Below are 27,204 nucleotides of genomic sequence, written 5' to 3'. Positions count from 1 at the left end.
TTTCCCAGTAGTGATGTATGGAAGTGAGAGCTGGACCATAAAGAAGGCTGATCGCCGAAGAATTGATGCTTTTGAATTCTGGTGCTGGAGGAGACACTTGAGAGTCCCATGGACTGCAAGAAGATCAAACCTCTCCATTCGGAAGGAAATCAGCCCTGAGTGCTCACTGGAAGGACAGATCGTGAAGCTGCGGCTCCAACAACAACTATATATATACAGTGGTACCTCGGGTTAAGTACTTAATTCATTCCGGAGGTCCATTCTTAACCTGAAACTGTTCTTAACCTGAAGCACCACTTTAGCTAATGGGGCCTCCTGCTGCTGCCGGAGCACGATTTCTGTTCTCATCCTGAAGCAAAGTTCTTAACCCGAGGTACTATTTCTGGGTTAGCGGAGTCTGTAACCTGAAGCGTCTGTAACCCGAGGTACCACTGTATATATGTATATATATGTGTATATGTGTGTGTGTGTGTGTGTGTGTGTGTATATAGGTGTGTCCTAGGAATGAATGCATTATTTCTCCGAGTCCATCGATTCCCTCGCTTCCTTCGCAATTCATTTACCCGGCTCAGCCCAAGTTAGCAGCCCACTTTCCGAGCTGCGCCTGCGCGCCTGCCGCGGGGGCTTATGGGAGCTGTAGTCCCGCAGAGGCCTCCTCGCTTGGGACGCCAACGAAGGCTCCGATTGGCCCAGCGCCCCGCCCTCCTTTTGCCCACCCTCCGGGCGGCTTCGCTAGACCTACTGCGCAGGTGCCTCCTTCTCCCAATCTCCTCCTCCTGCTGCGAGACGGAAGTCCCGCCCCGGAAGCTCCTCTGGGCGCGCACCCATTGGCTCCTTCCCGCTCCCCTCGCTCTCGCCCGCCGGAGTCACCTTGGTCCCGGCGCGAGCGGAGCCGTCATGGCGGCGTCGGGACCCGCCAAGCCCAAAACGTCGCCCAAGTCCGTCAAGTTCCTCTTCGGGGGCCTCGCCGGGTAAGAGCCGCCCCGAGACCCCCCCCCAGGCCCGGCTGCGCGCGCACCCGCCGGCGGGCGCAAGGGCTCACGGGTAATGGGGGGCTCTTCTCTCCCCCCCCCCGACCCCCGACCCAAAGGTCCCCCTGGGGCCCTGCAGGCACCTCGTACTACAGTTCCCACCGGCTGGGAGTTGTAGTACGAGGCACCTGGTTTTTTTTAATCTGCCGCAAAGGCTCACGGGTAATGGGGGGGGTCTCTTCTCTCCCCCCATCCCAGACCCAAAGGCCCAGGCTCTGCCGGCCTGGGGCCCTGTAGCACCTTGTATTACAGTTCCCACCTGCTGGGAGTTGTAGTACAAGGCACCTGGCAGGGAAACAGGTGTTTTTTTAATCTGCCGCAAAGGCTCACGGGAAATGGGGGGTATATTCTCTCCCCCCCCATCCTAGACCCAAAGGCCCAGGCTCTACTGGCCTGGGGCCCTGCAGGCACCTCATACTATGGTTCCCACCTGCTGGGAGTTGTAGTATGAGGCACCTGGGAGGGAAACAAGTGGGTTTTTTTAATCTGCCGCAAAGGCTCATGGGAAATGGGGGGCTCCCCCAGCCCCAGAGGCACCCCTTCTCCCATCCTGTGACCCTCCAGGCGATTGGCACCACAATGAAGGGAAAGGATCTGCTTGGGGGTCCGCACTGAGGCAGGCTGAAGCAGGTGCACAACTATGGGATGGCTGCAGCAGCACATAGGGAAAGAGTCAAGAGGGGAGGTCTTGGGGGGCCACAAGCTGAACCTGAGACCACTGTGTGCTGCGGCAGCAAAAAAGGTCAACGCTGTTCTAGGCTGCGTTCTCAGAAGTCTAGTGTCCAGACCAAGGGAAGTCGCAGGGACTCGGGTCGTGGTGCAAGAGCGGATGAGGCTGGCTAAGCGAGGAGTCCTATAGAATCTATAGGGCTGGAAGGCATCCTCTGAGGGTCAGCCCCATGCAATGCTGGAATCAGAACTGAAGAATCCCCGGAAGACGGCCGTCCAAGCTGCAAAAGGAGGTTGCTGGAAAAGGGGAGCTCAGATTCTCTGGTGCAGCAACTCCCCATGGAGAGAGGTTAAATGGTTAAACAGGGAACATGAGTCAGATATGTACAATTACAGGGGGGATTTAAGCTGGCTCTAGGTGCCGGGTGTTGCTGCTCTGGCTTGGGGAGGGGGGTCTTATCACCTCCTTCAAGACGGGGGACACCTGACTTGCCAGCAGCTCATGTGAAAAGGATCTTGGGTTGGGGGGGAGTCTTAGTGGACCACAAGCTAAACGTGAGCCAGCAGCGTGATGCAGCAGCAAAAAAGGCTAATGCAATTCTAGGCTCAGAAGTCTAGAGTCCAGATCGAGGGAAGAAACAGTCCCACTCTATTCCGACTTGGTCAGACCCCACCTGGAATCCTGTGTCCAATTCTGGGCACCACAGTTTAAGAAGGATGTTGACAAGCTGGAAGGGGCGTAGAGGAGGTTCGATCAAGGGCCTGGAAACCAAACCTTGTGAGGAACGGTTGAAGGAGCTTGGTGTGTTTAACACAGGAAAGAGGAGAGATGAGAGCCCTCTTCAAATATCTGAAGACGGAGCAAGCTTGTTTTCTGCTGCTCCGGGTAGGACTCGAACCCACGGCTTCGAGTTACGAGAAAGGAGATCCCGACTCAACACCAGGAAGAACTTTCTGGCAGCAAGAGCTGTTCAACACTGGAATCGATGGACTTTGGAAGGTGGTGGAGGCTCCTTGGCTGTTTTCAAAGAGAGGCCATCCGCTCACAGAATTATAGAGTTTCAAGGGGCCACGAGGGTCAGGTGCTCCAACCCTGAGCAGGAATCCTTTCGCCCAATGTGGCTCTCGAACCCAGAACCCTGAGATTAATAGTCTCACGCTCTGCCTATGGAGCTAAGCTTCTACACTGCCAAGGATCCTTTAGCTGCGATTCGTGCATTGTAGGGGGACTAGAATGGTTCTCAACCTGTGGGTCCCCAGATGTTGTTGTACTATGACTCCCATCAGCCCTAGCTAGCAAGGGATGATGGGAGTTGTAGTCCCAAAACATCTGGGGACCCCCCAGGTTGAGAACCGCTAGACTAGATGATTCTACGGTCATCCGACGATGATTCTACGATTCAGTGATCCGGAGCTGAGCTACACTCTGTGATTGGAGTGGTGCTTTTTGTGCTGCCCGAACTGCTAATCCGCTTAAGTGCCAAGCGAGGGATTAAACCGCATCAGGGGAAGGGGCGATGGAATGCCAACTGCTCTGGCTCCCCTCCGGTCAAATATCGGGGTGTCTCACGGGGGAACAGCTGGGGAGAGCAGGAAGAGGTGTGGCAAAGAGAGGATTAGGGAGGAAGGTTTTTTGGGGGGAACGGTCTCCTCTGGCTCCTGGGGTGCTTTCTTTGCCACCCTCCCTGAATAAAGCCTCTTATGTAACTGAGGGGTGTGTGAAGCAGATTTAGGCTGCCTTGGGGAGAGGGACACAGATGGAATCTGGCTTATTTAGGTTTCTGGAAGGATCTGAAGTGGGGTGGAGGGGGAGTGCTTCAGCATTTGAATCCTGAGTTGTTGTTGTTTAGTCGTTTAGTCGTATCCGCCTCTTCGTGACCCCCTGGACCAGAGCACCCCAAGGGACTGAGTCCCCCCTAAGTCCATGATCGGTCAGAGATGAATGGATGGAGGCAAGATCCAGAGAAAGCAAGGCAGATCTTTATTTTTCTGCTACAACAGAGTTCCCTCCTCTGCTTGCAAGGAGGTAGGAGAGACAATGGTGCGCAAGCCCCTATAGAGACTTTTGAAACTGCCCACCATGTGGCCCAAGACCACCCCCCAAACAAACATTGCAGAAGGAGGCAGTCTCCAGCAGAAATCTATGTTGCTTCTCTCCTGTCTGCCAGGATACCTGATTATGCCTTAAAGGTAAAGGGACCCCTGACCATTAGGTCCAGTCGTGACTGACTCTGGGGTTGTGGCGCTCATCTCTCTTTATTGGCCGAGGGAGCCGGCGTACAGCTTCCGGGTCATGTGGCCAGCATGACTAAGCCGCCTCTGGCGAACCAGAGCAGCGCATGGAAACACCATTTACCTTCCCGCCGGAGCAGTACCTATTTATCTACTCGCACTTTGACATGCTTTCGAACTGCTAGGTTGGCAGGAGCAGGGACCGACCAACGGGAGCTCACCCCGTCATTGCGGGGATTCAAACCGCCGACCTTCCGATCGGCAAGCCCTGGGCTCTGTGGTTTAGACCACAGCGCCACCCGCGTCCCTGATTATGCCTTACTTGATTGCATTTTCTGGGTAGCCTGGCCATTCCTTTGAGGTGGTAAATCTCTTACACATGTTGAGAGTTTGCTCAGCTTAACAGATATGGTGGTACCTCAGTTTAAGAACAGCTCTGTTTAAGAACTATTCGGTTTACGAACTCCGCAAAACCGGAAGCAGTGTCCCGGTTTACGAACTTTACATTGGCCTAAAAACAGAATCCGAACGGTGGAAGGGCACCAGCGGCGGGAGGCCTCATTAGGGAAAGAACGGACCTCCAGAACAGATTAATTTCGCAAATCGAACTTACTTGCCAGATGTATTTGCAGGGAGGTGTATGCCCCCACAGTCCAAAGACAATTGGAGAGCTTTTTCCCATTTCTTTCCTCCTCGCAGAGAAATATTTGAGGTCAATTTGGGAGAGTCAAAATGGCTTCAGGATTGCTCCCCTGTACTATTTCAGACATGTGGTTTATATACTTAAGTGTGTGCTTGCCTTGAACATTTATTCTATATTTGAGACCTTAGAATTCTTACAGCAAAGTTGAGCGAGAGGCTACACCATGGGAGTTCAAGAAATAACACGTGGCTTGGAGGAAAGGTTTTCTTCCTCTCTCGCAACACAGCAACTGGTGGGCATCCAGCGAAGCTGAGCGTTGGGAGATTCAGGGCAGAGAACAGAAAGTCCTTCTAACTGATCGTGAAACGGCGGAACTCTCTGCTGCAGGAGGCAGGGACGGCTTTAAAGGAGGATGAGACAAGTTCATGAAGGTAGAGAGAGCTATTGGTCACTCCCCCTGAGTCCAGCTTCTTGGAGTGTAGGAAGGAAGCAGCTTAGAGGAGCAGGTTAGAGTGTCTGGCAAGCGAGGAAGGGAAAAGGATGAACTTCATTCCAGGGGAAAACTCCGTTGGCCATCCTCAAAATGTATAGGACCGTAATCGGAGAAATCTGGGTGGGGGTTGCAGGAGGTGGTCCTCCCTCTGCAGCCCGTTCTGCCCCTTCTCCCTGTTCTCCCCCAGCCCTCAAGTGACCTCTTGCCCCTTCTCTCTTCCCCCCCCCAGCATGGCGGCCACTGTGTTTGTGCAGCCCCTGGACCTGGTGAAGAACCGGATGCAGCTGAGCGGCGAAGGCGCCAAGACGAAGGAGTACAAGACCAGCTTCCACGCCGTGGGGAGCATCCTCCGCAAGGAGGGCGTGCGGGGCATCTACACCGGGTAAGTTTTCTCGAGGGGAGCAGGGGCCTTGGGGGGCCTGGTGTGTGGGTGGGTGGGTGGGTGAGAGAGAGAGAGGGAGGGAGGAGTATGGCAGGGGCACTTGGCTGCAGAACAGGTGATTTTTATTATTGTTTATTCAGTTTATATACCACTAGCCCCTTCCTTCCTCCCTTCCCTTCCCTCCCTCCCTCCCTCCCTCCCTCCCCTTCCTTCCATCCATCCATCCTCCCTTCCCCTCCCTTCCTCCCTCCCTCCCTCCCTTCCCCTCCCCTCCCCTCCCCTCCCTTCCTTCCATCCATCCATCCATCCTTCCTCCTCTCCCCTCTCCTTCCTTCCTTCCTTCCTTCCTTCCTTCCTTCCTTCCTTCCTTCCTTCCTTCCTCTCCTCTGTGGGGGCAGAAGGAAGAGACGTTTAAAGGCTGTCCCTGAATGTATTGGGGGCCTGGTTTCCACTTGGGGGCTAAGCTGCCAACCCCCCTGTTTATTTGGGTGGTGCGTAGCCCCACAACCTCCTCAGTAGCTGCACCCCCCTGGCAGAATGCCCTCCCGTCAGACATCAAACAGATAAACTATGACTTTTAGAAGACCCCCGAAGGCAGCCCTTTACAGGGTAGTTTTTAATGTTTGAGGTTTTGTCTTGTTTTTAATAACTGCCCAGAGCGGGGCAACCCCTTCAGATGAGCAGCATATAAACACTAAAATTACTATCATCATTATTATTTGTTGAAGTTGACCCCGGAGCGTAAACATGGCTCAAAATGGGCACCCTGAAAGAATCGAAGCGCTGCACCCGCAAACCCCTTCAGTGCCAGCGAGAGGCGTGGGTGGCTGTGGGTGGCAGGAGGGGCTCCTCTGGCTCTGGTTCTCAGTCTGGGGGTTCCCCCACATGCCCCCCTCTCTCTTGGCAGGCTGTCTGCCGGCCTCCTGCGCCAGGCCACCTACACCACCACCCGCCTGGGCATCTACACCATCCTCTTCGAGAAGCTCACCTCCTCCGACGGGACGCCCCCCAACTTCTTCATGAAGGCCGTGATCGGGATGACAGCAGGCGCCATTGGGGCCTTTGTGGGCACGCCTGCCGAGGTGGCGCTCATCCGCATGACGGCCGACGGCAGGTGGGTAGGGGAGACCCCTTGGTGCATTGGCAGGGGGCAGGGGCACCCCTGTGCCAGAAGTGGGTGCCACCTCCATCGCTTTTGGCCTTGTGCTGGCGGTGAAATGCAGACCGTTTCTCTTTTCTGTTTGGGCAGCTACCGTATTTTTCACTCTATAAGAGGCACTTTCCCCCCTTCAAAAATTAAGGGGAAATGTATGTGCGTCTTATGGAGCGAATGCAGGCTCCTTTGCTTCAGCAATAGCAATGCAAAGCCTCTGAAGCGCAGAGGGAGAGCTCCCTCCGCACTCCGGAGGCTTTGCATTGCTTTCGCTGAAGCTGCCTGAAGCCCCTGGAGCTCAGGGAACTCCCGCTGCGCTCTGGGGGCTTCAGGCAGCTATCAGCAAGCCTTCGGAGCGCAGCAGGAGTTCCCACAGCACTCCAAAGGCTTGTGGATAGCCGCCTGAAGCCTGGAGAGCGAGAGGGGTCGGTGCACACCAATCCCTCTTGCTCTCCAGGCTTCGCTGGAGAGACGCTGCGCAACTTTCCCTTTCTGCGCAGCGCCCCTTCAGCGAAGCGGGAGGAGAAATGGAAGGGGCTCCGTTTCTCCTGTCGCTTCGCTGAAGGGGCACTGAGCAGAGAGGGGGAGAATTATTATTTTCCCTGTTCTCCCCCTCCTATGGTCCAGTGCATCCTATAGAGCAAAAAATACGGTAATTTTTATTTCGTACATAAAACAAGAGAGAACGGTTAGAACATTGAAAGATAAGAAACAAACACAGAAGACTGGCAGGCAGAATGAGTTCAGGGTTGAAATAACCAGAGTCCGAGTAACGACTGTCGGCGTTCTCCCATCCAGTCTTGCTCCAGAGACACGTGCCAGGGTTCTGACTATGGTTTCGCTCTTTAGGTCCTAAAAGAATGCCAAATCATATTGCAAGTGTCTGGAAGTTTTGATCCTTGTATCTTTATCTGTAAATTTCTTTATAGCACCAAGCTTCCAGTGTAAGGTTTGGGGCTGTTTCCCTTTGAGTTGCAACTATTATTTGTGATGTCAAGATCATATAGGAGACCAATTCTTTGGACAATATATCCACATCGGTATCACCAAAAATACTCAGCAACTTTAATTTTGGGTAGCAAGCCGTAGCTCCCTTAGTAATATTTATCATTTCTGTTGAAACCGGATCCCCGAAACCTTGCAGCGAATTACTTTCCTGCCACAAATGTGCCAAGTTTTCTGCAGTCCCTCCAGCAATTAGGAAGAAAACATTTTTGACATTTGAAGAGTGTTATGGTCTGTGTGCTGATTTCAAGGAGTTTGCCCTAAGAGAGCTGGAAGCAGTCCAGCTGTTTCCAAGCAAAGAATGTTATCTGAGGATCGAGTCCGGTCCCGGATTTGGCCGGCTCGTCTTGGAAACGAAGGTTCCTCCTTCGTAACATGTGATAAAGGAATGCCAAAAATGCAGGCTGGTTCTGGTTGGGAAGATCTGGGCCTGTTCCTTCTCCCTTTCTCACGTCTTCTCTCTTCCTCCTTCTTCTTTCCTCTGTTCCAGGTTGCCTCCTGACCAAAGGAGGGGCTACACAAACGTCTTCAACGCGCTTCTGCGGATAACCCGCGAGGAGGGGGTTCCCACGCTCTGGAGGGTACGGCCCTTTAGGAAGAGGGGTGGGCTCAGGGGGAAAGTTTCACCCAACAAGGAGGGTCAGGCCTCTTCTGCAATTTAATGAGTTTATTACAGCGGAGGAAATGGGCTCTTGGGCTCTCGTTCATTTGCGAGTACGCACAGAGGCGAGCTTGAAAATTCCTCTTTTTGCCTGGCTATCTGATGCCGATAATGGAATGGAAAGAAAACCCTTCCTGCTTTCTGTATTAAGGGCAAATGACTCTTGAAATGCGACTTCCCTTTCTCACCTGCCTTGGCCAGGTACAGGGAGACTTCTGTTCTTGAACTGCTCCGTCCCCGAACGTTTCGGCTCCTGAACATCGAAAACCTGGAAGCAAATGTTCCGGTTTTCGAACGTTCCTCAGAACCCGAACGTCCGACACGGCTTCTGTTCTGCAAAAAGCCTAGCTGCCAAAGAAGCCTTGGAATTTGAATGTTTCGGAAGTTTAACGTCCTTCCGGAACGGATTAGGTTTGACTTCCGAGGGGGCTGTTCCTGCTGCCTCTCGTCTCCCCCATTGCATTTTCCAAGTGTCCTTGTTTAAACTTACTTGGGGGCGAAATAAGAAGGGGTGGATCTCCCTGTCAAGCCTGGAAAAACAACGAGCTCTCGCCTTAATTCTGGGCTCTGCTAAGGCAGCCGGTGGTCTCCTTGCCCCAAAACACAGATCTGTGTTTTGTGCCTCTGGATGAAACAGAGCCAAACCTCTGCCAGGGCAAGGGCTTTCCTCCTGCTGATCTCCAGCGTCCATTTTAAGAGAGCAGCTCTGGGGGTCTGGGTGGGTTTGAGGTTGCTGCAGCCAGGCTAGTCTCTCTGCAAAAAGATAAACCATTGAAGAGGACCCTGCGGCACTTTTGACTCCGTTCTGGGTTCCCTGGCCTGGCCCTGGACACAAGGCTGGCCTCAGCCACCCAGCCTCCACCTCTCGCCCCTTCTTGGGGCTTCCAACCCAGGAGAGGAAGAGCCACAGCTCAGCTGGCTCCGGGTTCAATCTCTTAACGGCACCTGCTGACAGATGTTTATTCCCTGAAACCCTGGAGAGCCTCTGCTGCTGCTGATCAGTGTAAAAAGGTAAAGGGACCCCTGACCATTAGGTCCAGTCGTGGCCGACTCTGGGGTTGCAGCGCTCATCTTGCTTTACTGGCCGAGGGAGCCGGCGTACAGCTTCCAGGTCATGTGGTCGGCATGACTAAGCCGCTTCTGATGAACCAGAGCAGCGCACGGAAATGTGCTTTACCTTCCTGCCGGAGCGGTATCTATTTATCTACTTGCACTTTGAGGTGCTTTCGAACTGCTAGGTTGTCAGGAGCAGGGACCGAGCAACGGGAGCTCACCCCGTCACGGGGATTCGAACCGCCAACCTTCTGATCGGCAAGCCCTAAGCTCTGTGGTTTAACCCACATCGCCACCCATGTCCCGGCTGGTCGGTGTAGACAGCACTAATCTAGACGGACCCAATAGTCTGGCTGGTCTGCCCTTCCTGGCCGCTGATCTGAGCAGCTGCTCCTTCGCTGCGAGGCGAGAGCCCCTCTCCCCGCCTTGAGGGGAGCTTCCGATGCCCCCAGCCCCTAATGGCTTTTCTCCTCCATCCCCCAGGGCTGCGTCCCCACCATGGCCAGAGCCGTCGTCGTCAACGCAGCCCAGCTGGCCTCCTACTCCCAGTCCAAGCAGTTCCTCCTTGATTCGGGTAAGCGGCGTCCCAGTTGGGGGCGAGGAAGGCCTGGAGGGGTCTCTATCCTCTTGGCCAGCCCAGTCAGGCTCCTGCAAGCTCTGCCGCCCTCTTTCCTGTGGGGCTTGAGGGCTCCCAGAGGGGAAGGGGGGTTCAGGGGTCCCAGAGGCGATGGCAGCGGCAGCAGCAGGAGCTGAAACTTCCTCCGCCTCGTCCGCAGGTTACTTCCGGGACAACATCTTGTGCCACTTCTGTGCCAGCATGATCAGTGGTTTGGTGACGACTGCAGCCTCCATGCCGGTGGATATTGCCAAGACCAGGTCAGGGTCCAGGAGGGCAGGAAGTGGGTGTTGGGTCTGCTGGGGGGCGGGGGAGGAAGGAAGAGCAGCCTTTGGGGGTGGGTAATGAGGTCAGGGAGGGAGAGGGCAGCCTGGGATTGACCCTCTTCTTTGTAAAAAAAAATTACTATAATAATAATAATAATAATAATAATAATAATAATTTTATTTATACTCCACCCTCCCTGGCCAGAGCCGGGCTCAGAGTGGCTAACACCAGTAAAATTATAGTAAAAACATAATAGGGGAAAAAAACACACCAATTTAAAATACAGGTTAAAATGCAATTTAAAATGCAGCCTCATTTTAAAAGTCAAAACCATAAGGGGAGGGAAACATAAGGGTCAGACCGAGTCCAAACCAAAGGCCAGGCGGAACAGCTCTGTCTTGCAGGCCCTGCGGAAAGATGTCAAGTCCCACAGGGCCCTGGTCTCTTGTGACAGAGCGTTCCACCACGTCGGGGCCAGTACAGAAAAGGCCCTGCCCCTAGTTGAGACCAATCTAACCACCTTGCGACTTGAGACCTCCAAAATGTTGTCATTTGTGGACCTTATTAAATGCATAACAAGCAGAACACCCCCAAATTTCAACAAGAGAAACAAACAATTGAGCACGGCCAGGTACAGGGTAGGGAGAGAAAAGGCAGGAAGAGAAATATTGCACGAGGCAGGTGCCAAATAGCCAATTTGTTCCTGATTTCTTTATGACGTTTAAACCGCCTTTTCCTCCAAGGAGCTCAAGCTGATTCCTCGTTTAATCCCCACAACGACCTTGTGGGGTAGGCCAGGCTGAGAGACCTCAGTGGCTGGCCCCCAAGGTCATGCCCAAGCAAGCTCCATGCCTGAGTGGAGGATTTGAACCCCAGCCTCTCCCAGCTCCTAGTCCAACACTCCCACAACTGTACCGCACTGGCCAGAAGCGGCTTCAGCAGCAGAGGGTGCGCATCTTACACCCCCCCCCTTTTTGCATTTCCCCCTCCAGGATCCAGAACATGCGGATGATTGATGGGAAGCCGGAGTACCGGAACGGGCTGGTGAGTGTGGGCCGGGCTCTTTTGGGGGGACCCTGCCTCTCTTCCCCACCCCAGTCAGGGAAGCACGGAAGCCTCCATGGGGTTTGGCAGTGGGGGGGGGGGGAGATTTCTAGTCCGCAAGGATGCGCAATGTCAGCTTGGCAGCGAGCGACTGCTAAGCAGAGACGTCTGGAGGCGGTTGGGGGATGGAGGGCGGCTAACAGATTGAGGTTGAATCCTGACAAGACAGAAGTACTGTTCTGTGGAAACAGGGGGCGGGCAGGTGTGGAGGACTCCCTGGTCCTGAATGGGGCAACTGTGCCCCTGAAGGACCAGGTGCGCAGCCTGGGAGTCATTCTGGACTCACAGCTGTCCATGGAGGAGCAGGTCAAATCTGTATCCAGGGCAGCTGTTTACCAGCTCCACCTGGTACGCAGGATGAGACCCTCCCTGCCCGCAGACTGTCTCGCCAGAGTGGTACATGCTCTGGTTATCTCCCACCAGGACTAGTGCAATGCGCTCTACGTGGGGCTACCTTTGAAGGCGACCCGGAAACTGCAATTAATCCAGAATGCGGCAGCTAGACTGGTGACTGGGAGCGGCCGCCAAGACCACATAACACCGGTCTTGAAAGACCTGCATTTGGCTCCCAGGACATTTCCGAGCCCAATTCAGAGTGTTGGTGCTGACCTTCAAAGTGTTGGTGTCAAAGAGAACAACTACCAGACTTTTAGAAGACATCTGAAGGCAGCCCTGTTTAGGGAAGCTTTTAATGTTTGATGTATTACAGTATTTTAATATTTTTTAATATTATTATCAGCAGTAACTGGAGTGGGCTGCTCAGGATGCCTTGCAGTTGATGGGAAGAGGGGAGGCTGGGTTCACTCTCTCACACCCCCCTGCCTCTCCCCACAGCTTGCCTCATGCCCCACACCAGCGCCAAGCCCAGGGCCTGCAGTTCAAAGGGCCACCTATCTCCCTGGCTGGCAGAGGGAAGCTGCTTCCTGCTCCTTCTCTCCTGGAAGGGGGGGGAGACTTTGGACCCCAGGCCCCTCTCCCTTCGGAGGAGGACTTTGCCCTCCCAGCCAAGGGCCCTGGAGACGGATCACGGAGCCCACAGTATACAGAGCTTGTTTCCTTGCTTGTGTCCCTGAGTTGAAAAACACACAGAGTGCTCCTAACCTTTGCTCTCCCTTCACAGCTGGAGCCAGCAATGTTTCTGAACGCCATTTGCTGGAAATAATTATTATTTATTTATACATACATGCATACCCAAGGGATGCGGGCGGTGCTGTGGGTTAAACCACAGAGCCTGCGACTTGCCGATCAGAAGGTCGGCAGTTTGAATCCCCACGACGGAGTGAGCTCCCGTTGCTCGGTCCCTGCTCCTGCCCACCTAGCAGTTTGAAAGCATGTCAGAGTGCAAGTAATTTGCAGATGACACCAAACTGGGAGGGGTGGCTAACACCCCAGAGGACAGGATCACACTTCAAAACGACCTTGACAGATTAGAGAACTGGGCCAAAACAAACAAGATGAACTTTAACAGGGAGAAATGTAAAGTATTGCACTTGGGCAAAAAAAATGAGAGGCACAAATACAAGATGGGGGACACCTGGCTTGAGAGCAGTACATGTGAAAAGGATCTAGGAGTCTTGGTTGACCACAAACTTGACATGAGCCAACAGTGTGACGCGGCAGCTAAAAAAGCCAATGCAATTCTGAGCTGTATCAATAGGAGTATAGCATCTAGATCAAGGGAAGTAATAGTGCCACTGTATTCTGCTCTGGTCAGACCTCACCTGGAGTACTGTGTCCAGTTCTGGGCACCACAGTTCAAGAAGGACACTGACCAACTGGAACGTGTCCAGAGGCTTGACAACCATATGTCAGGAGTGCTCTGATGGTGTTTCCTGCTTGGCAGGGGGTTGGACTCGATGGCCCTTGTGCTCTATTCCAACTCTATGATTCTAAGACGAAAGATTGTTAGGGAAGGAATCAGGGAAGAAGATGGGGACTGAGAGAGCTGTGGCAAGGCAAGAGTTGCTCGGCTTCCTAGGCCTGAGCTCTTTTGCTTCTTTCCAAAAAGAGAATTTTACCAGCCTTCTGTGATTTATTGCTTTATTGCTGACAGCAAAAATATGTATGTAAAGGCAAAGAGACCCCTGACCATTAGGTCCAGTCGTGGCCGACTCTGGGGTTGCGGCGCTCATCTCGCTTTACTGGCCGAGGGAGCCGGCGCACAGCTTCCAGGTCATGTGGCCAGCAGGACTAAGCCGCTTCTGGCGAACCAGAGCAGCGCACGGAAACGCCATTCACCTTCCCACCGGAGCGGTTCCTATTTATCTACTTGCACTTTTGACGTGCTTTTGAACTGCTAGGTTGGCAGGAGCAGGGACCGAGCAACGGGAGCTCAACCCGTCGCAGGGATTCAAACCGCCGACCTTCTGATCGGCAAGTCCTAGGCTCTGTGGTTTAACCCACAGCGCCACCCGCATCCCTTTGCTAACTTACTAGGAGTCAAATACCGCCTCTCCCCACTTCATTTAATCCCCAAAACAACACCCACCCTGCGAGGTGGGTCAGGTGGAGAGAGTGATTCCCTAGCCCTCAAGTTCTCCCCCAGTGAGTTTCCTTCACGCCGCGGCCCTAGCTCTAACCACTGCACCATCGCTGCCCCTGACCCCACCTCCCTTTGCCTTGCAGGACGTGCTGGTGAAAGTGATCCGCTACGAGGGCTTCTTCAGCCTGTGGAAAGGCTTCACCCCCTACTACGCCCGCCTGGGCCCCCACACTGTCCTCACCTTCATCTTCCTCGAACAGATGAACAAGTTCTACAAGCAGTTCTTCCTCAGTGCCTGAGTTTGGGGGGGCGAAGGAGAGACCCCCCCTCCACTCCTGGAGCTCCCCTTTCTCAAGTGCCATGAGCGCACCTTCCGAGAGCCCCTTACCTGTGGGGAGGGAGGGGGTGCCTGCCTTCTCCCTCGCACCACCCCAAAAAAATTCATTTTTCAGAGTGTGTCTGGGCCTGTTCTCCCCATCTCTCTCTCTCACACACACACATCTAGCCAATCATGCGGCAGGATTTCTCCCCTCCTGGTGCTCTGTGGGCAGATGGTGGAGAACGCTGTGTTTTTTGGGGGGTTAAAATGCATTTAAAATTATTTATTGCCAGGGGAGGGGGGAGTTCTGGGCCGGGGGCCGCCGGTGGGACGTACCCTTTCCCTCCCCGCAACGGAACTGCCGCCTGGGTTGTGGCCATGTGGCCAGTGACGGTTCCGCCGTCCCCATCCCCAACTTTGCTTTCGACTTAGTAAAAACCAATCATGGTCTTAAAAACGTTTTGTTTCTGCTGTGATGTCCTTCTGCGGAGTCTGGGGTGTGTGTGCTCTTGGTTGGGCACCCAGCTGAACGCTGGGAGATTCGAGACCGATAAGTGGAAGTCTGAATAGTTGATCTGCGGAACTCCTTCCCACAGGAGCCAGAGGCAGCCAGGTGGCTTTGAAAGAAGATTGGAGCACGGAGGAGACGGCTGCCGATGGCTACCCTATTTAAACGCATAACGCTCACATATTTAATGCTGATTTTTCTTTCCCAAAAAGGGGCGGGCAACTTATTATGCAAGGAAAGAGGTTTTTTTAGTAACAAACGTGTTTACGTCGCTTGCCCGCCTGCTCCCCTTGTACATCCGACTGGCACTGAGGAGGTGTGCTGAGAAAATCCTGCAACTCTTACACAGCGAATGGTTTGGGACCAGTTTTAAGGACCAAAAATAAAGAGGGGGCTGTGACTATTATGCGATGGAAGGCAGCGTTGCTTTCCTCCAGCTTTGTGCGTTAGGAAAGGCTCTCTGGCCCAGGAGGCCAGAAAGCCATTGTGTCAAGTCCGCAGGATCCTCTTGGCTCAATCTTTTGCTCAAGGCCTTCCCCCTTTGCCCCCTCTGCAAGGCCAAAGGGGAGGGAAGGCGCTCAGAGACAGCGCTGACAGCTGGGGTGGGAAGCCTCCCAGGAACCTGAAGGAAGACGCCAAATGGGTGTTGCAGTAAAACCTTCCCTGCGGGTGGGACGGCTGTGTGAGTCAGGGGTTTTATGGTTTGAGCTGTGATGGTTGCATCGCAGAGGGTTGAGCTAGATTTGGGGGTCCCGTCTGACTCCGCAATTCTAAGAGGAGCCGGAGACCAGAGCGTCGTCTGAAGGGAAGAGCCTCCAGCTGGTGTTCAGTGTGAACAAAAGAGGATTGGGACCGGTCACAAGGAACAGACCGAAGAAGGAGATTCCTGCCTTGCAGGGGGTTGATCTAGATGACTCATGGGGACCCATTTCTATGAGGAGAGGGGCAGGAGCCAGGTTGGGAGAGACAGTTTTGGCCTGGGTCTACATAACACATCCTAAAAAGCATTGCAATTTACACAGCCATCCCAGTGGTTGGGCCTGGGCTGGATGCGGCCATCGTGAGCTTGAGGGAGGCGCTCAGGGTTCTTCGCATTGCCACCTCCCAGTTTCCTACAGGCTGTGCTGGTCCCGGGGGCTAACCGAGAGGTGAGGTCCGAGTCCAGTCCGAGGTCGATGGTGCGGTATGGAGGCTGTCCGTCAAAGCTGAAGCTGGGTCCAAGGCGGGGAGTCAGGTGGGGTCAGGAGATCCGGCAGAAAGGCAGGACAGGGTTCAGGCAGGAACTAGCAACCAACAATGTTGCTCCCGCAACTTGGGGCTGGGGCTGGCCGGCTTTATCTGCTCCGAGGCATAGGGCGGTCCCGGTCCACAGGTGACTCACCTCTCCTGGCCTGGAGGCGAGCCCTCCTCCTGCTGGAACTTAGTTCCCTCCACCTCTCTGCCCTGAGCCTCTGCAGCTCAGGAGAGGCTGGAGGGTTACCGGACCCAGAGGGAACCACCTCTTCCTCTGACGGGGCTGAGAGTGGAGCACCTGCAGGCAATGGGTCCTCCATCACCTCCGGAGCCAGAGCAGACTCAGCTGGTGCCTGCACCTGAGGACCCAGCACAGGTGAGGACCCTTCAGGCTCAAGCCCCAGCCCCGGCTCAGCTGGTTCTGGAGGCGGGGAATCCTGTGCAGGCTGGGATCCCTCAGGTTCAGCCTCTGAGTCCGAATCCCAGGCCATCACACAGGCCAACTCAACATCCACAGAGACTAATCTGTTCTCCTTGGGAGTGGGACTCGCTGGTAGTCCGTGCAGATGTTTTAACACTGAGGCACCTATCAGATATGAAGCCCGATGAGGTCCTGTTATGTTGGGAGAGGATGTCAGTTTATAGGTACATACAAACATATGTGGTGGGAATGTCTGCAAACAGAACAGTTCTGCAGTATATCAGTCAAGTAAGGCTGGGGTTATTTGGATTGCCTGAGCTGTAACTGGAGACACCTCTTTGACAAACTTCCTTCCACAATTGTTCTGGACGTTTGTATGAAAGGGGAATTGATCCCTTTAGTCGTCATGCTATCTCTTATTGCCATCTTTTCATATTCTGTTAGTTTCCTTGCAGCTTTGTATTTAATTGGTGTGTGACATGTGATTATTTTCTAAACACCTCTGCTCCTGTAAGGGGTTGCCCCTGGCTACAATCATCTTTCAAATCCTGCGGCTGCAGTTCATTCCATACATTCACACGAGATAATCTATTTCTATTTTCAAATGGAGGAGGATGTCGAATACCAATTTGAGAGCGATTCCGAGTTAGGGTGGTTTGCTTGTCGATCTCTCTCTCTCATGCATGCAAACACTTTCCTTTGGGCTGATGCTGTTCGCCAAACTGGATGGAACCTCAAATGTCCAGATGCGCCCCAAATTCAGCTCGGCTGGATTGTGACCTTCCAAGCAGAAACCCCGAGGGAAATGGCTTTGAGGTGCCTCTGGGGGCGACCCAGAAACACAGGATGGCCTCCTGGGGAGGCCGGGGGGGGGGTGTATTCAGGCTCCTGGACTTACCTCTTAATTCCAGTGGGAAGCCCCAGGACGCTTGAAACCCAACAGCTGGAATAAGGGAACTCCCTGCCCTGGGACTAAGGGGGAAGCGAGCCTCCTCTTCTGGCCAGGAGTGGATTTAATGAATCTCTTCTACCCCAGGAGGGGTGGGAAAATTGTGCCCTTCCTCCCGCTCTTGCTAGACTACAGCTCCCATCATCCCTGACCATTGGGGGCCCATCTGTCCTGGATGCTTTGGTTCAAGTTCCTGCATCTCAGCGGGTTGGACTAGATGACCCTCGGGTGCCTTTCCAGGGCTACAATTCTTCCATCATGTTATGGAAAAATCTGGGTGCGAGGCTGCTCAGTCCCCCAGCTCATCAGGCAGAGCCTGCGGGTCCCTGCGGAATAAAGGAAGGAGTCCAGCCCCCAACTGGAGCAAATAGCTGTAGACCAGAAGACTTCCGGGTTAGCGCCATAGGCAATGGCAGAGTTCCTCTGACCGAGAGGAACCCGCTCCGTGAAAATCGGGTCTTGCCGCCGCAGCGAAGGCGGAGACCCTTTAAAAATCCCAGGCGGAGGAAGCCTGGGAACGTGGGATTCGGCTGACACCAAGAGCGCCTCCCCTACTCGCAGGGAAACCCTTTTTCGGGGATCCGAAGCGACGGGTGAGCGGCTCGGTGTTTTGAATCGACCGCTACTTTTACGGAGTGAAGCCGCACAGCCGTTGCCGGAGAGCGCTGACTTTTTCCTGTGGACAATTGGACTCTAAACAAGTATCCGTGAGTAGAACGGAAAATTGGAGTACAAAACTTTTTAATTTGGCACTGAAGCGGGAAGGTTCTAAACAGGAAGTCCGCCTTCCGCTTTTGTAAATAGACTGAAGCAAAAATTTTGCAAGCTAAAGTCCGGAAAGTCGTATATAAAGGACTAAATTTCCTTCAGTTTTAACCACCAAAATCCCTCTTGGAAGCAGGAGAAGAGGGGGGGAATTTTGACAGTTCAAGCCTGCAGGAGAGAGAGTAAAGAAAGATAAATTTCCACCGTCTCAAACCTGGGAACGGGGTGTCAGAGACAGAAATTTTTGGGGAAGTTCATTGACTGTGAATGGAAGGTCTTTTGACAGATAGTTAAAAAAGAGAAACAAATTGATTCCAATGTTGCCTTCTGCATTCAAAAGAAACAAAATATTTGAAAAATGAAAGTAATTTTCTTTTGTTGGACCTGCTTTCAAAAGATGGATACAAATAGAAATTGTCTCCTCTAGAGGGAGCTTGTTAAATTGTTGCTGGAGTTGATCTGGGGATTTCACAGCTGTGGAGATTAGGATCGTGGGACCAGACTCTGACCTTGAATAAAAATGTGTTTAGAAGAAGTTTTGGTGCTTGCTTTTTGCAAGACAAGTGCTTTGTTGGAGCAGCTGCATGAGAATATGGATTTGATGACTGTTGCAGTCAAAAACGTTGGAAAAACAGTGAATACTCATATAGAAACTATTCAGGAACCAACCCAGGAATCTGTTTTGACAGGGCAAGTGCAAGTGCAGAAGATAATGGAGGAGGTTGCTGTTGAACCTCAAGTAACACAGATGGAGAGACCCGAGGCCCTGCAGGAGCATAAGCTGCTGTTTTTGAAGACTGAATCTGGAGAAAGTCAGATATGGAGAGAGGGAGTATCGTTTGGTTGGGAGATGGGAAGTTGGATGGATCCCCCTAGGCAGGGACGTTTTGGTTTTTGGGATTTGGTTTTGGGCCGGAGGGGGGTCTGGAGTTGTGGGGGCTCTCAACTTTGGAGGGACTTTGAAACATGCTTTTAAATACTCTCTGGACTACAGTGCTGACTGTGGAGAATGGGCTGATCTGTTGAGGGGAGACGGAGATATTCTTGGGTTGGAGTCTCCCCGAGACCTACTCCTCAATGAGAAAGGAAAGAAATTAAGAAAGAGATCAACAAAAGACATGGTAAAGTGCAGGTATAAACAAGAAGAAGATCTGCAGAAGGGGCATGGAAAAGACTTAAGAGCCTTGGACACAAGATCACCAGGTTGATGGACTAGATGGAATGGACAGTAAGGACTGACATAACCCGAGACCAGGAAGAAGAGACGTTGGATGAAGATTGGAAGAAAGTTCTTAAAATTTTATTTTGAGAATTCGTGTAAAATTAATGAGTATTAGGAAAAATGTTGGAATGAAACTATTTGGCTTTAGTAGAAATGATATAAGGAGTTATGTATAAATAAGTATTAAGTTTTAAGTTTTAAGGTATTTTATGGTAAGATAAGGTTAAAATAAATTAAGGTAAATTGAATGACAGAATATAGTGAAAGATGGAAAGGATTTGCCGAGTTAATTAATAGGTTAGACTGTTAAGATAAATTATTCAACAAAAATTGAGAAAGATGGAAAGAATTTGCTGAAACAATTAATTAAACTAGAATACAAAAAGGGAGGTGTGAGGAGGTAGATGAAACAAGTAAATGAAAGATAAAGATATGGAATATTGGATGTGTGTTTTAATGTTATTGTTCTTTTTTGCTGCATTGTTGTATTGGTTTTTATGTTTTTTTATGTATTGTAATGTATGTCTTGTTAAATTTTTTGTTGTTTTCTTTTCTTTTTTCTGCAATTTTAAAACTTCTAATAAATATCATTTAAAAACAACAACCAAAAAAACAAATAGCTGTAGACCAAAGTTTATTGCGCAGTAGTTTCAAAGAGCACATTTTGAACCCCGAGGATGGGGTGACAAAGACTCTTAAAACTTTCCCACCATATCCCAGAATACAGTTCGTACAGCATCATTGCTACATCACTGACATGTCACAAAAGGGGAGGGGTTAACCTTGGCAAACATGCCAGGCAAGTCCTTGGTACCAGATTAGCATAAGCAGACATGGCGGGGAAAGACTCAGGTATAAGATTAGCATAGACAAATACATGTGTGGTCGGCGGTGGAAGGTGTGGTGTGGACACTCGTGGCTGGCCCTGTGGTGGAGGGTGGGGTGTGGACACGCGTGGTCGGCGCGGCGGTGCTGGAGACCAGTGTCGTGTGGACAGTGGCGTGGGGCTCAGTGGTGGTGGCGCCCCCTTCCCCTTGGCCCCCGTCACTGTCTCCCTCGGGCCCCTGGCAGTGCGCCTGGAAGTGCATGACGGGGCGCCCCTTCTTGGGCGCGGGCGCCTGGCACTCCACGCTCTCGGGCTTGTTCTTGGTGATCTCCCTCCCGGGGCCTTGCACGCGAGTATACACGCTGGTCTCGTACTCCAGGATGTAGTCGCGCAGGTAGACCAGGGCGCAGTCGCACACCCAGGGGTTCTCCGCCAGGTACAGGTAGGCGAAGTAGTTCTCCTCGGGGAAGAAGCCCTCGGGCACCCTCTGCAGCCGGTTCCTCTCCAGGCGCAGGATCTCGAGGTTGCCCAGCCCAGCTAGCAGCTCCCGGGGCAGCTCCTCCAGCAGGTTGTCGGCCAGGTCCACGTCCCTCAGCTTCTGCAGCCCCGCGAAGGCTCCCTCGGGCAGATCCCGGATCCCGTTGCCCTGCAGCTCCAGATCCTCCAGGGCGCGCAGGGCGCGGAATCCGCCCGCCGGCAGCCGCGAGAGCGCGTTGTGCGCCAGGGCCAGGCGCCTCAGCGCGGGCATCCCCTGCAAGGCGGGCAGGCTCTGCAGGCCGTTGTGCGACAGGTCGAGCTGCTGGAGGGCGGGCAGCGAGGCGCCGCCGCCGGTGTCCAGGGCGCTCAGGCTGTTGTTGGAGAGGTCGAGCTCCACCAGCGCGCTCAGGTGCTGGAAGGAGGCCAGCGAGACGCGGCTCAGGCGGTTGGAGCCCAGCAGCAAGATGCCCGTGTCCGTGGGCAGCCCGGCGGGGACGCTGCTCAGCCCCCGCCCCACGCAGCTCACCTGCAGAAGGTCCTTGATCTTGTTCATCTCGGACTCGCAGGGCGGCGGCGTCGCGGCGTCGGGGGCTCCGGCCGCGGCCACCAGGGTCGCCAGAAGGACGCGCAGGGTGCAAGGCAGCATCGCTGGGGAGGGAGGCGGGAGAGAGGAAGGCATGCGGTCACAGAGGGGCCAACTCCAGGGGGGCTTGGGCACCCAGAATAATATCATTGGGGGGGCCGGGCACCCCCAAAGTCAGTGGGCAAAGCTGGTGGTCTTGCCTCCAAGAGAAACAGTTCAGCTCTCCGCTCCGCAGCCAGCCAGCGAGGCCCCCTTTCCGTGGGGGGCACGGACACAGAGGCAGAAGGGTCCCCGAGTCCCTCCCCACGGAGAAGGGGGCCTCGCTGGCTGCAGAGAGAAGGAGCTGCCACTGCTGGCCGCTGCAACACGGACCTGCGATGCCTGTGACATCGCGCACACTACGCGCAGCCGGCATGTACCTGTGACGCCGCACCTCTGCGTTAGGATGGCGCGCACCCACGGTCCTGAGGATGAGGTGGGAACCGTATTCAGGCCTGTCTGGGATGTCGGGGGGGGGGGAGGGCGCGGAGATGTGCGCCTGCTGAGCTTGAGCGCATCACCTCGAGCAAAGAACAGGGTTGTCTCTGAGCACGTGCAGAATACTGTTCCTTCTCCTTGGCAAGCCAAGCCAGCAGAGTTCCTGCTTTCCTGAGAGAGACGTGCGCTCCTCCCTGACCTTTTTTTATGGGGGGGGGGAGAGGTGTCTCTGGGGCTTCCTGCAAGCGGCTGCAGAAGCATCACTGCCGTGTCCCCCGCCCAGCCTGCACCCAGGACTTGCCCACCCGAGGGTCCCGAGGGTCCGGCCAGGGAGAAGGGCCTCTGACGTCAGAGCAGGAGCAGCAGGGGTCCTATGAGCCCCTGAGCCAACTGCATTCTGTCTCAGAGAAGGTTTTCCAGCAGGCAATGGAGGGAACTATATTCCACCACCCCCTTCATGGATCACTGCCTTGCCGTGGCGAAGGGGCTTGAAGAACTCAGAGAAGCTATGAACTATGCCGAGCAGGGCACACAAGATGAACAGGTCATAGTGGAGAGTTTTGACCAAACGTGATCCACCTGGAGGAGGAACCGGCAAGCCAATCCAGTATCCTTGCCAAGAAAACTCCATGGACAAAGACAACAGGCATATAAAAGTTATGACGCTGGAAGATGAGCCCCTCAGGTCGGAAGGTGTCCAACATGCTACTGAGGAAGAGCGGAGGACAAGTACAAGTAGATCCAGAGCTGATGAAGCGGCTGGGCCAAAGCCGAAAGGACGCTCAGTTGCGGATATGCCTGGAAGCGAAAGGAAAGTCCAATGCTGTAAAGAAAATATTGCATAGGAACCTGGAATGTAAGAACCATGAACCTGGGTAAGTTGGAGGTGGTCAAAAATGAGATGGCAAGAATAAATATTGACATCTTGGGCATCAGTGAACTAAAATGGACGGGAATGGGCGAATTCAGTTCGGATGACCATCACATCTACTACTGTGGGCAAGAAACCCGTAAAAGAAATGGAGTGGCCCTCATAGTCAACAAAAGAGTGGCGAGAGCTGTACTGGGATGCAATCTCAAAAATGATAGAATGATCTCGATACGAATCCAAGGCAGACCTTTTAACATCACAGTAATCCAGGTTTATGCACCAACCACTGGTGCTGAAGAAACTGAAATTGACCAATTCTATGAAGACTTACAACACCTTATAGAAGTGACACCAAAGAAGGATGTTCTTCTCATAATAGGGGATTGGAATGCTAAAGTAGGGAATCAAGAGATAAAAGGAACAACTGGCAAGTTTGGCCTTGGAGATCAAAACGAAGCAGGGCAAAGGCTAATAGAGTTCTGTCAAGAGAACAAGCTGGTCATCACAAACACGCTTTTCCAACAACACAAGAGACGACTCTACACATGGACATCACCAGATGGGCAGCATCGAAATCAGATTGATTATATCCTCTGCAGCCAAAGATGGAGAAGCTCTATACAGTCAGCAAAAACAAGACCTGGAGCTGACTGTGGCTCAGATCATCAGCTTCTTATAGCAAAATTCAAGCTTAAACTGAAGAAAGTAGGAAAAACCACTGGGCCGGTAAGATACAATCTAAGTCAAATCCCTTACGAATACACAGTGGAAGTGAGGAACAGGTTTAAGGATTTAGATTGGGTGGACAGAGTGCCTGAAGAACTATGGATGGAGGCTCGTAACATTGTACAGGAGGCAGCAACGAAAACCATCCCAATGAAAAGGAAATGCAAGAAAGCAAAGTGGCTGTCCAACGAGGCCTTACAAATAGTGGGGGAGAGAAGGCAAGCAAAATGCGAGGGAGATAGTGAAAGATACAGGAAATTGAATGCAGATTTCCAAAGAATAGCAAGGAGAGACAAGAAGGCCTTCTTAAACGAGCAATGCAAAGAAATAGAGGAAAACAACAGAATGGTAAAAACCAGAGATATGTTCAAGGAAATTGGAGATATGAAAGGAACATTTCATACAAAGTTTACCATAATAAAGGACCAAAGTGGAAAGGACCTAACAGAAGCAGAAGACATCAAGAAGAGGTGGCAAGAATACACAGAGGAATTATACCAGAAAGATATGGATGTCTCGTATACCCCAGGTAGTGTGGTTGCTGACCTTGAGTCAGACATCCTGGAGAGTGAAATCAAATGGGCCTTAGAAAGCATTGCTAATAACAAGGCCAGTGGAAGTGATGATATTCCAGGTGAACTATTTAAAATTTTAAAAGATGATGCTGTTAAGGTGCTACACTCAATATGCCAGCAAGTTTGGAAAACTCAGCAGTGGCCAGAAGATTGGAGAAGATCAGTCTACATCCCAATCCCAAAGAAGGGAAGTGCCAAAGAATGCTCCAACTACCGCACAATTGCACTCATTTCACACGCTAGCAAGGTTATGCTTTAAATTCTACAAGGAAGGCTCAAGCAGTATGTGGACCGAGAACTTCCAGAAGTGCAAGCTGGATTTAGAAGAGGCAGAGGAACCAGAGACCAAATTGCAAACATGCGCTGGATTATGGAGAAAGCTAGAGAGTTCCAGAAAGACATCTACTTCTGCTTCATTGACTATGCAAAAGCCTTTGACTGTGTCGACCACAGCAAACTATGGCAAGTTCTTAAAGAAATGGGAGTGCCTGATCACCTCATCTGTCTCCTGAGAAATCTCTATGTGGGACAAGAAGCTACAGTTAGAACTGGATATGGAACAACTGATTGGTTCAAAATTGGGAAAGGAGTACGGCAAGGCTGTATCTTGTCTCCCTGCTTATTTAATTTATATGCAGAATACATTATGCGAAAGGCTGGGCTGGATGAATCCCAAGCCGGAATTAAGATTGCCGGAAGAAATATCAACAACCTCAGATATGCAGATGACACAACCTTGATGGCAGAAAGTGAGGAGGAATTAAAGAACCTTTTAATGAGGGTGAAAGAGGAGAGCGCAAAATATGGTCTGAAGCTCAACATAAAAAAAACGAAGATCGTGGCCACTGGTCCCATCACCTCCTGGCAAATAGAAGGGGAAGAAATGGAGGCAGTGAGAGATTTTACTTTCTTGGGCTCCATGATCCCTGCAGATGGTGACAGCAGCCACGAAATTAAAAGACGCCTGCTCCTTGGGAGAAAAGCGATGACAGGCCTAGACAGCATCTTGAGAAGTAGAGACGTCACCTTGCCAACAAAGGTCCGTATAGTTAAAGCCATGGTTTTCCCAGTAGTGATGTATGGAAGTGAGAGCTGGACCATAAAGAAGGCTGATCGCCGAAGAATTGATGCTTTTGAATTCTGGTGCTGGAGGAGACTCTTGAGAGTCCCATGGACTGCAAGAAGATCAGACCTCTCCATTCTGAAGGAAATCAGCCCTGAGTGCTCACTGGAAGGACAGATCCTGAAGCTGAGGCTCCAGTACTTTGGCCACCTCATGAGAAGAGAAGACTCCCTGGAGAAGACACTGATGCTGGGAAAGATGGAGGGCACAAGGAGAAAGGGACGACGGAGGACGAGAAGGTTGGACAGTGTTCTCGAAGCTACCAGCATGAGTTTGACCAAACTGCAGGAGGCAGTGGAAGACAGGAATGCTTGGCGTGCTCTGGTCCAGGGGGCCACGAAGAGTCGGACACAACTAAACGACTAAACAACAACAACAACAATATTCCACCACACCACGAAATTTGAAGGGACCCCCAAGGGACATCTAGTCTAGCCCCCTGCTATGTAACCAAACATTTCTGCAAGCGAGTCCGAGTTAGAGTGGTTTGCTTGTCGATCTCTCTCTCACGCACGCAATCACTTTCCTTTGGGCCGATGCTGTTCGCCAAACTGGATGGAACCTCAAATGTCCAGATGCACCCCAAATTCAGCTCGGCTGGATTGTGACCTTCCAAGCAGAAACGCCGAGGGAAATGGCTTTGAGGTGCCTCTGGGGGCGACCCAGAAACACAGGCTGGCCTCCTGGGGAGGCGGGGGGGGGGTCTTCAGGCTCCTGGACTTACCTCTTGATTCCAGTGGGAAACCCCAGGACGCTTGACACCCAAGGCCGGAGTAAGTAAGGGGAATCCCTGCCCTGGGACTAAGGGGGAAGCGAGGCGCCTCTTCTGGCGAGGAGAGACAAAAGTGGATTTAATGACTCTCTTCTGCCCCGGGGGGGGGGGGAAATTGTGCCCCTCCTCCCTCTCTTGCTAGACTACAGCTCCCATCATCCCTGACCATTGGGGGCCCATCTGTCAGGGATGCTTCAGCTCAAGTTCCTGCATCTCAGGGGGTTGGACTAGATCAGTGTTTCCCAACCTTGGGCCTCCAGCTGTTTTTGGACTACAACTCCCATCATCCCTAGCTAGCAAGACCAGTGGTCAGGGTTGATGGGAATTGTAGTTCAAAAACAGCTGGAGGCCCAAGGTTGGGAAACACTGGACTAGATGACCCTCGGGTGCCTTTCCAGGGCTACAATTCTACCTTCACCTCTGTTTCAAAACAGCTGCGCTGGTTGCCCGTTTCATTTCCGGGCCCAGTTCAAGGTTTCAAGCCCTGAAATATTCAAGCCCCCCAACACCTGAAAGACCCCCCTCACTCCCTCCAGACCCTCCCAAGTGCTGAGGTGAGCAGAGGGGGCCCCTTGGGATTCCCTCTGTCCTTGGAGCGTTGGTGGGGGGTGACACCCCAGGGGGAGGGGGCCTGCCTTCTCTGTGGCGACCCCTGACCTGTGGAACTCCCTGCCTAAGGAGAGGCGCCTTGCCGAAGACTCTCATTCTCTGGCTTGACTTCTTTTGACACTCGAGGGCAATTTTTTACGACCCGCCTTATTTCTGTGGTGGTTCAGTTACTTAAAAGTCGTTTTTAATTATATTGTGTTTTGATGCGTCCTGGGACCTTAGGATGAAGGCTGGGTAATCAATCAATCAATCAATCAATCAATCAATCAATCCTGACTGCAGAACAAGCACCCCATTTTCCAGGGAGCGAACCGCAAGCTTTCTCGCCACAGCTAAGAACATGGTTTCCCCTTCTCGTTCCAGCCTGACGAAGAATTCTGTTGCACCCAAAAGCTTGCCTGTTGCTTTTCCAGCCGGGTTGGCAAGAGCAGGCCGTGGGGTCTTCCAGCAGAACTCCCTCCCCTCTGCAAAAAAATTAATGTCTTCCACACACCCTTCCCGAATCTTACCTTCCTCCTCTGCTTCTCCTGGTCCCACTCAACGCCTTGCTTGCTCGCTTGCTCTCTGGCGCTCTGACTCGAACCCACAGCCCAATCTCCTGCGCCCTGAGCAGCGGAAGACCCTCTGTGGTTTCCTTTCCTGAGCCCCCACCGCCCGCCTCCCCTTCCAGCGCCCTCCCCAAGGGAAAGACAAGACTGGGACTTCCCTTGGGAGAGGAGCTGAACCCAAGTCTGCCAGCACCAGATTAGGGCGTCCTCCTCTGGTCGCCTCGCCTCCAAAAGGGCTCCCGGCAACTGGGGCTTTGTGCGGCAGCGGCTTCCCTGCGGAACTCCCTGCCTCTTGAGATCCAGAAGGCGTCTTCCCTGCATTTTCAGCCCCTGCTAACAACAGACGAGCCTGTCCCCAGTCGCTTAGAAAAATGAGGCGAGTGTAAAATAGTTTCAGCGCTTTCATCTT

The 27,204-nt window shown here is 52.7% G+C and overlaps 2 protein-coding genes across 2 annotated transcripts; one reads left to right on the top strand and one right to left on the bottom strand.

The window, feature by feature from the left end:
* Positions 1 to 810: 810 nt before the first annotated feature.
* On the top strand, positions 811 to 14,569 carry SLC25A11 (solute carrier family 25 member 11). Its single transcript, XM_028702733.2, has 8 exons — positions 811 to 971; positions 5,298 to 5,450; positions 6,358 to 6,564; positions 8,099 to 8,189; positions 9,806 to 9,896; positions 10,099 to 10,198; positions 11,198 to 11,249; positions 13,935 to 14,569. The coding sequence occupies exons 1-8, from the start codon at positions 898 to 900 to the stop codon at positions 14,088 to 14,090; spliced, it is 924 nt and encodes a 307-aa protein (XP_028558566.1). The 5' UTR covers positions 811 to 897; the 3' UTR covers positions 14,091 to 14,569.
* A 5,256-nt stretch (positions 14,570 to 19,825) lies between these two features.
* On the bottom strand, positions 19,826 to 23,520 carry LOC144325044 (uncharacterized). The gene has a single exon (XM_077916737.1). The coding sequence runs from the start codon at positions 21,242 to 21,244 to the stop codon at positions 20,069 to 20,071; it is 1,176 nt and encodes a 391-aa protein (XP_077772863.1). The 5' UTR covers positions 21,245 to 23,520; the 3' UTR covers positions 19,826 to 20,068.
* Between the last annotated feature and the right edge of the window lie 3,684 nt (positions 23,521 to 27,204).

The sequence above is a fragment of the Podarcis muralis genome, chromosome 13 (assembly GCF_964188315.1).
Source record: "Podarcis muralis chromosome 13, rPodMur119.hap1.1, whole genome shotgun sequence".
Lineage (NCBI taxonomy): Eukaryota > Metazoa > Chordata > Lepidosauria > Squamata > Lacertidae > Podarcis > Podarcis muralis.
Note: the sequence above shows the minus strand (reverse complement) of the source record. Positions and strands in the feature narration are given on the sequence as shown.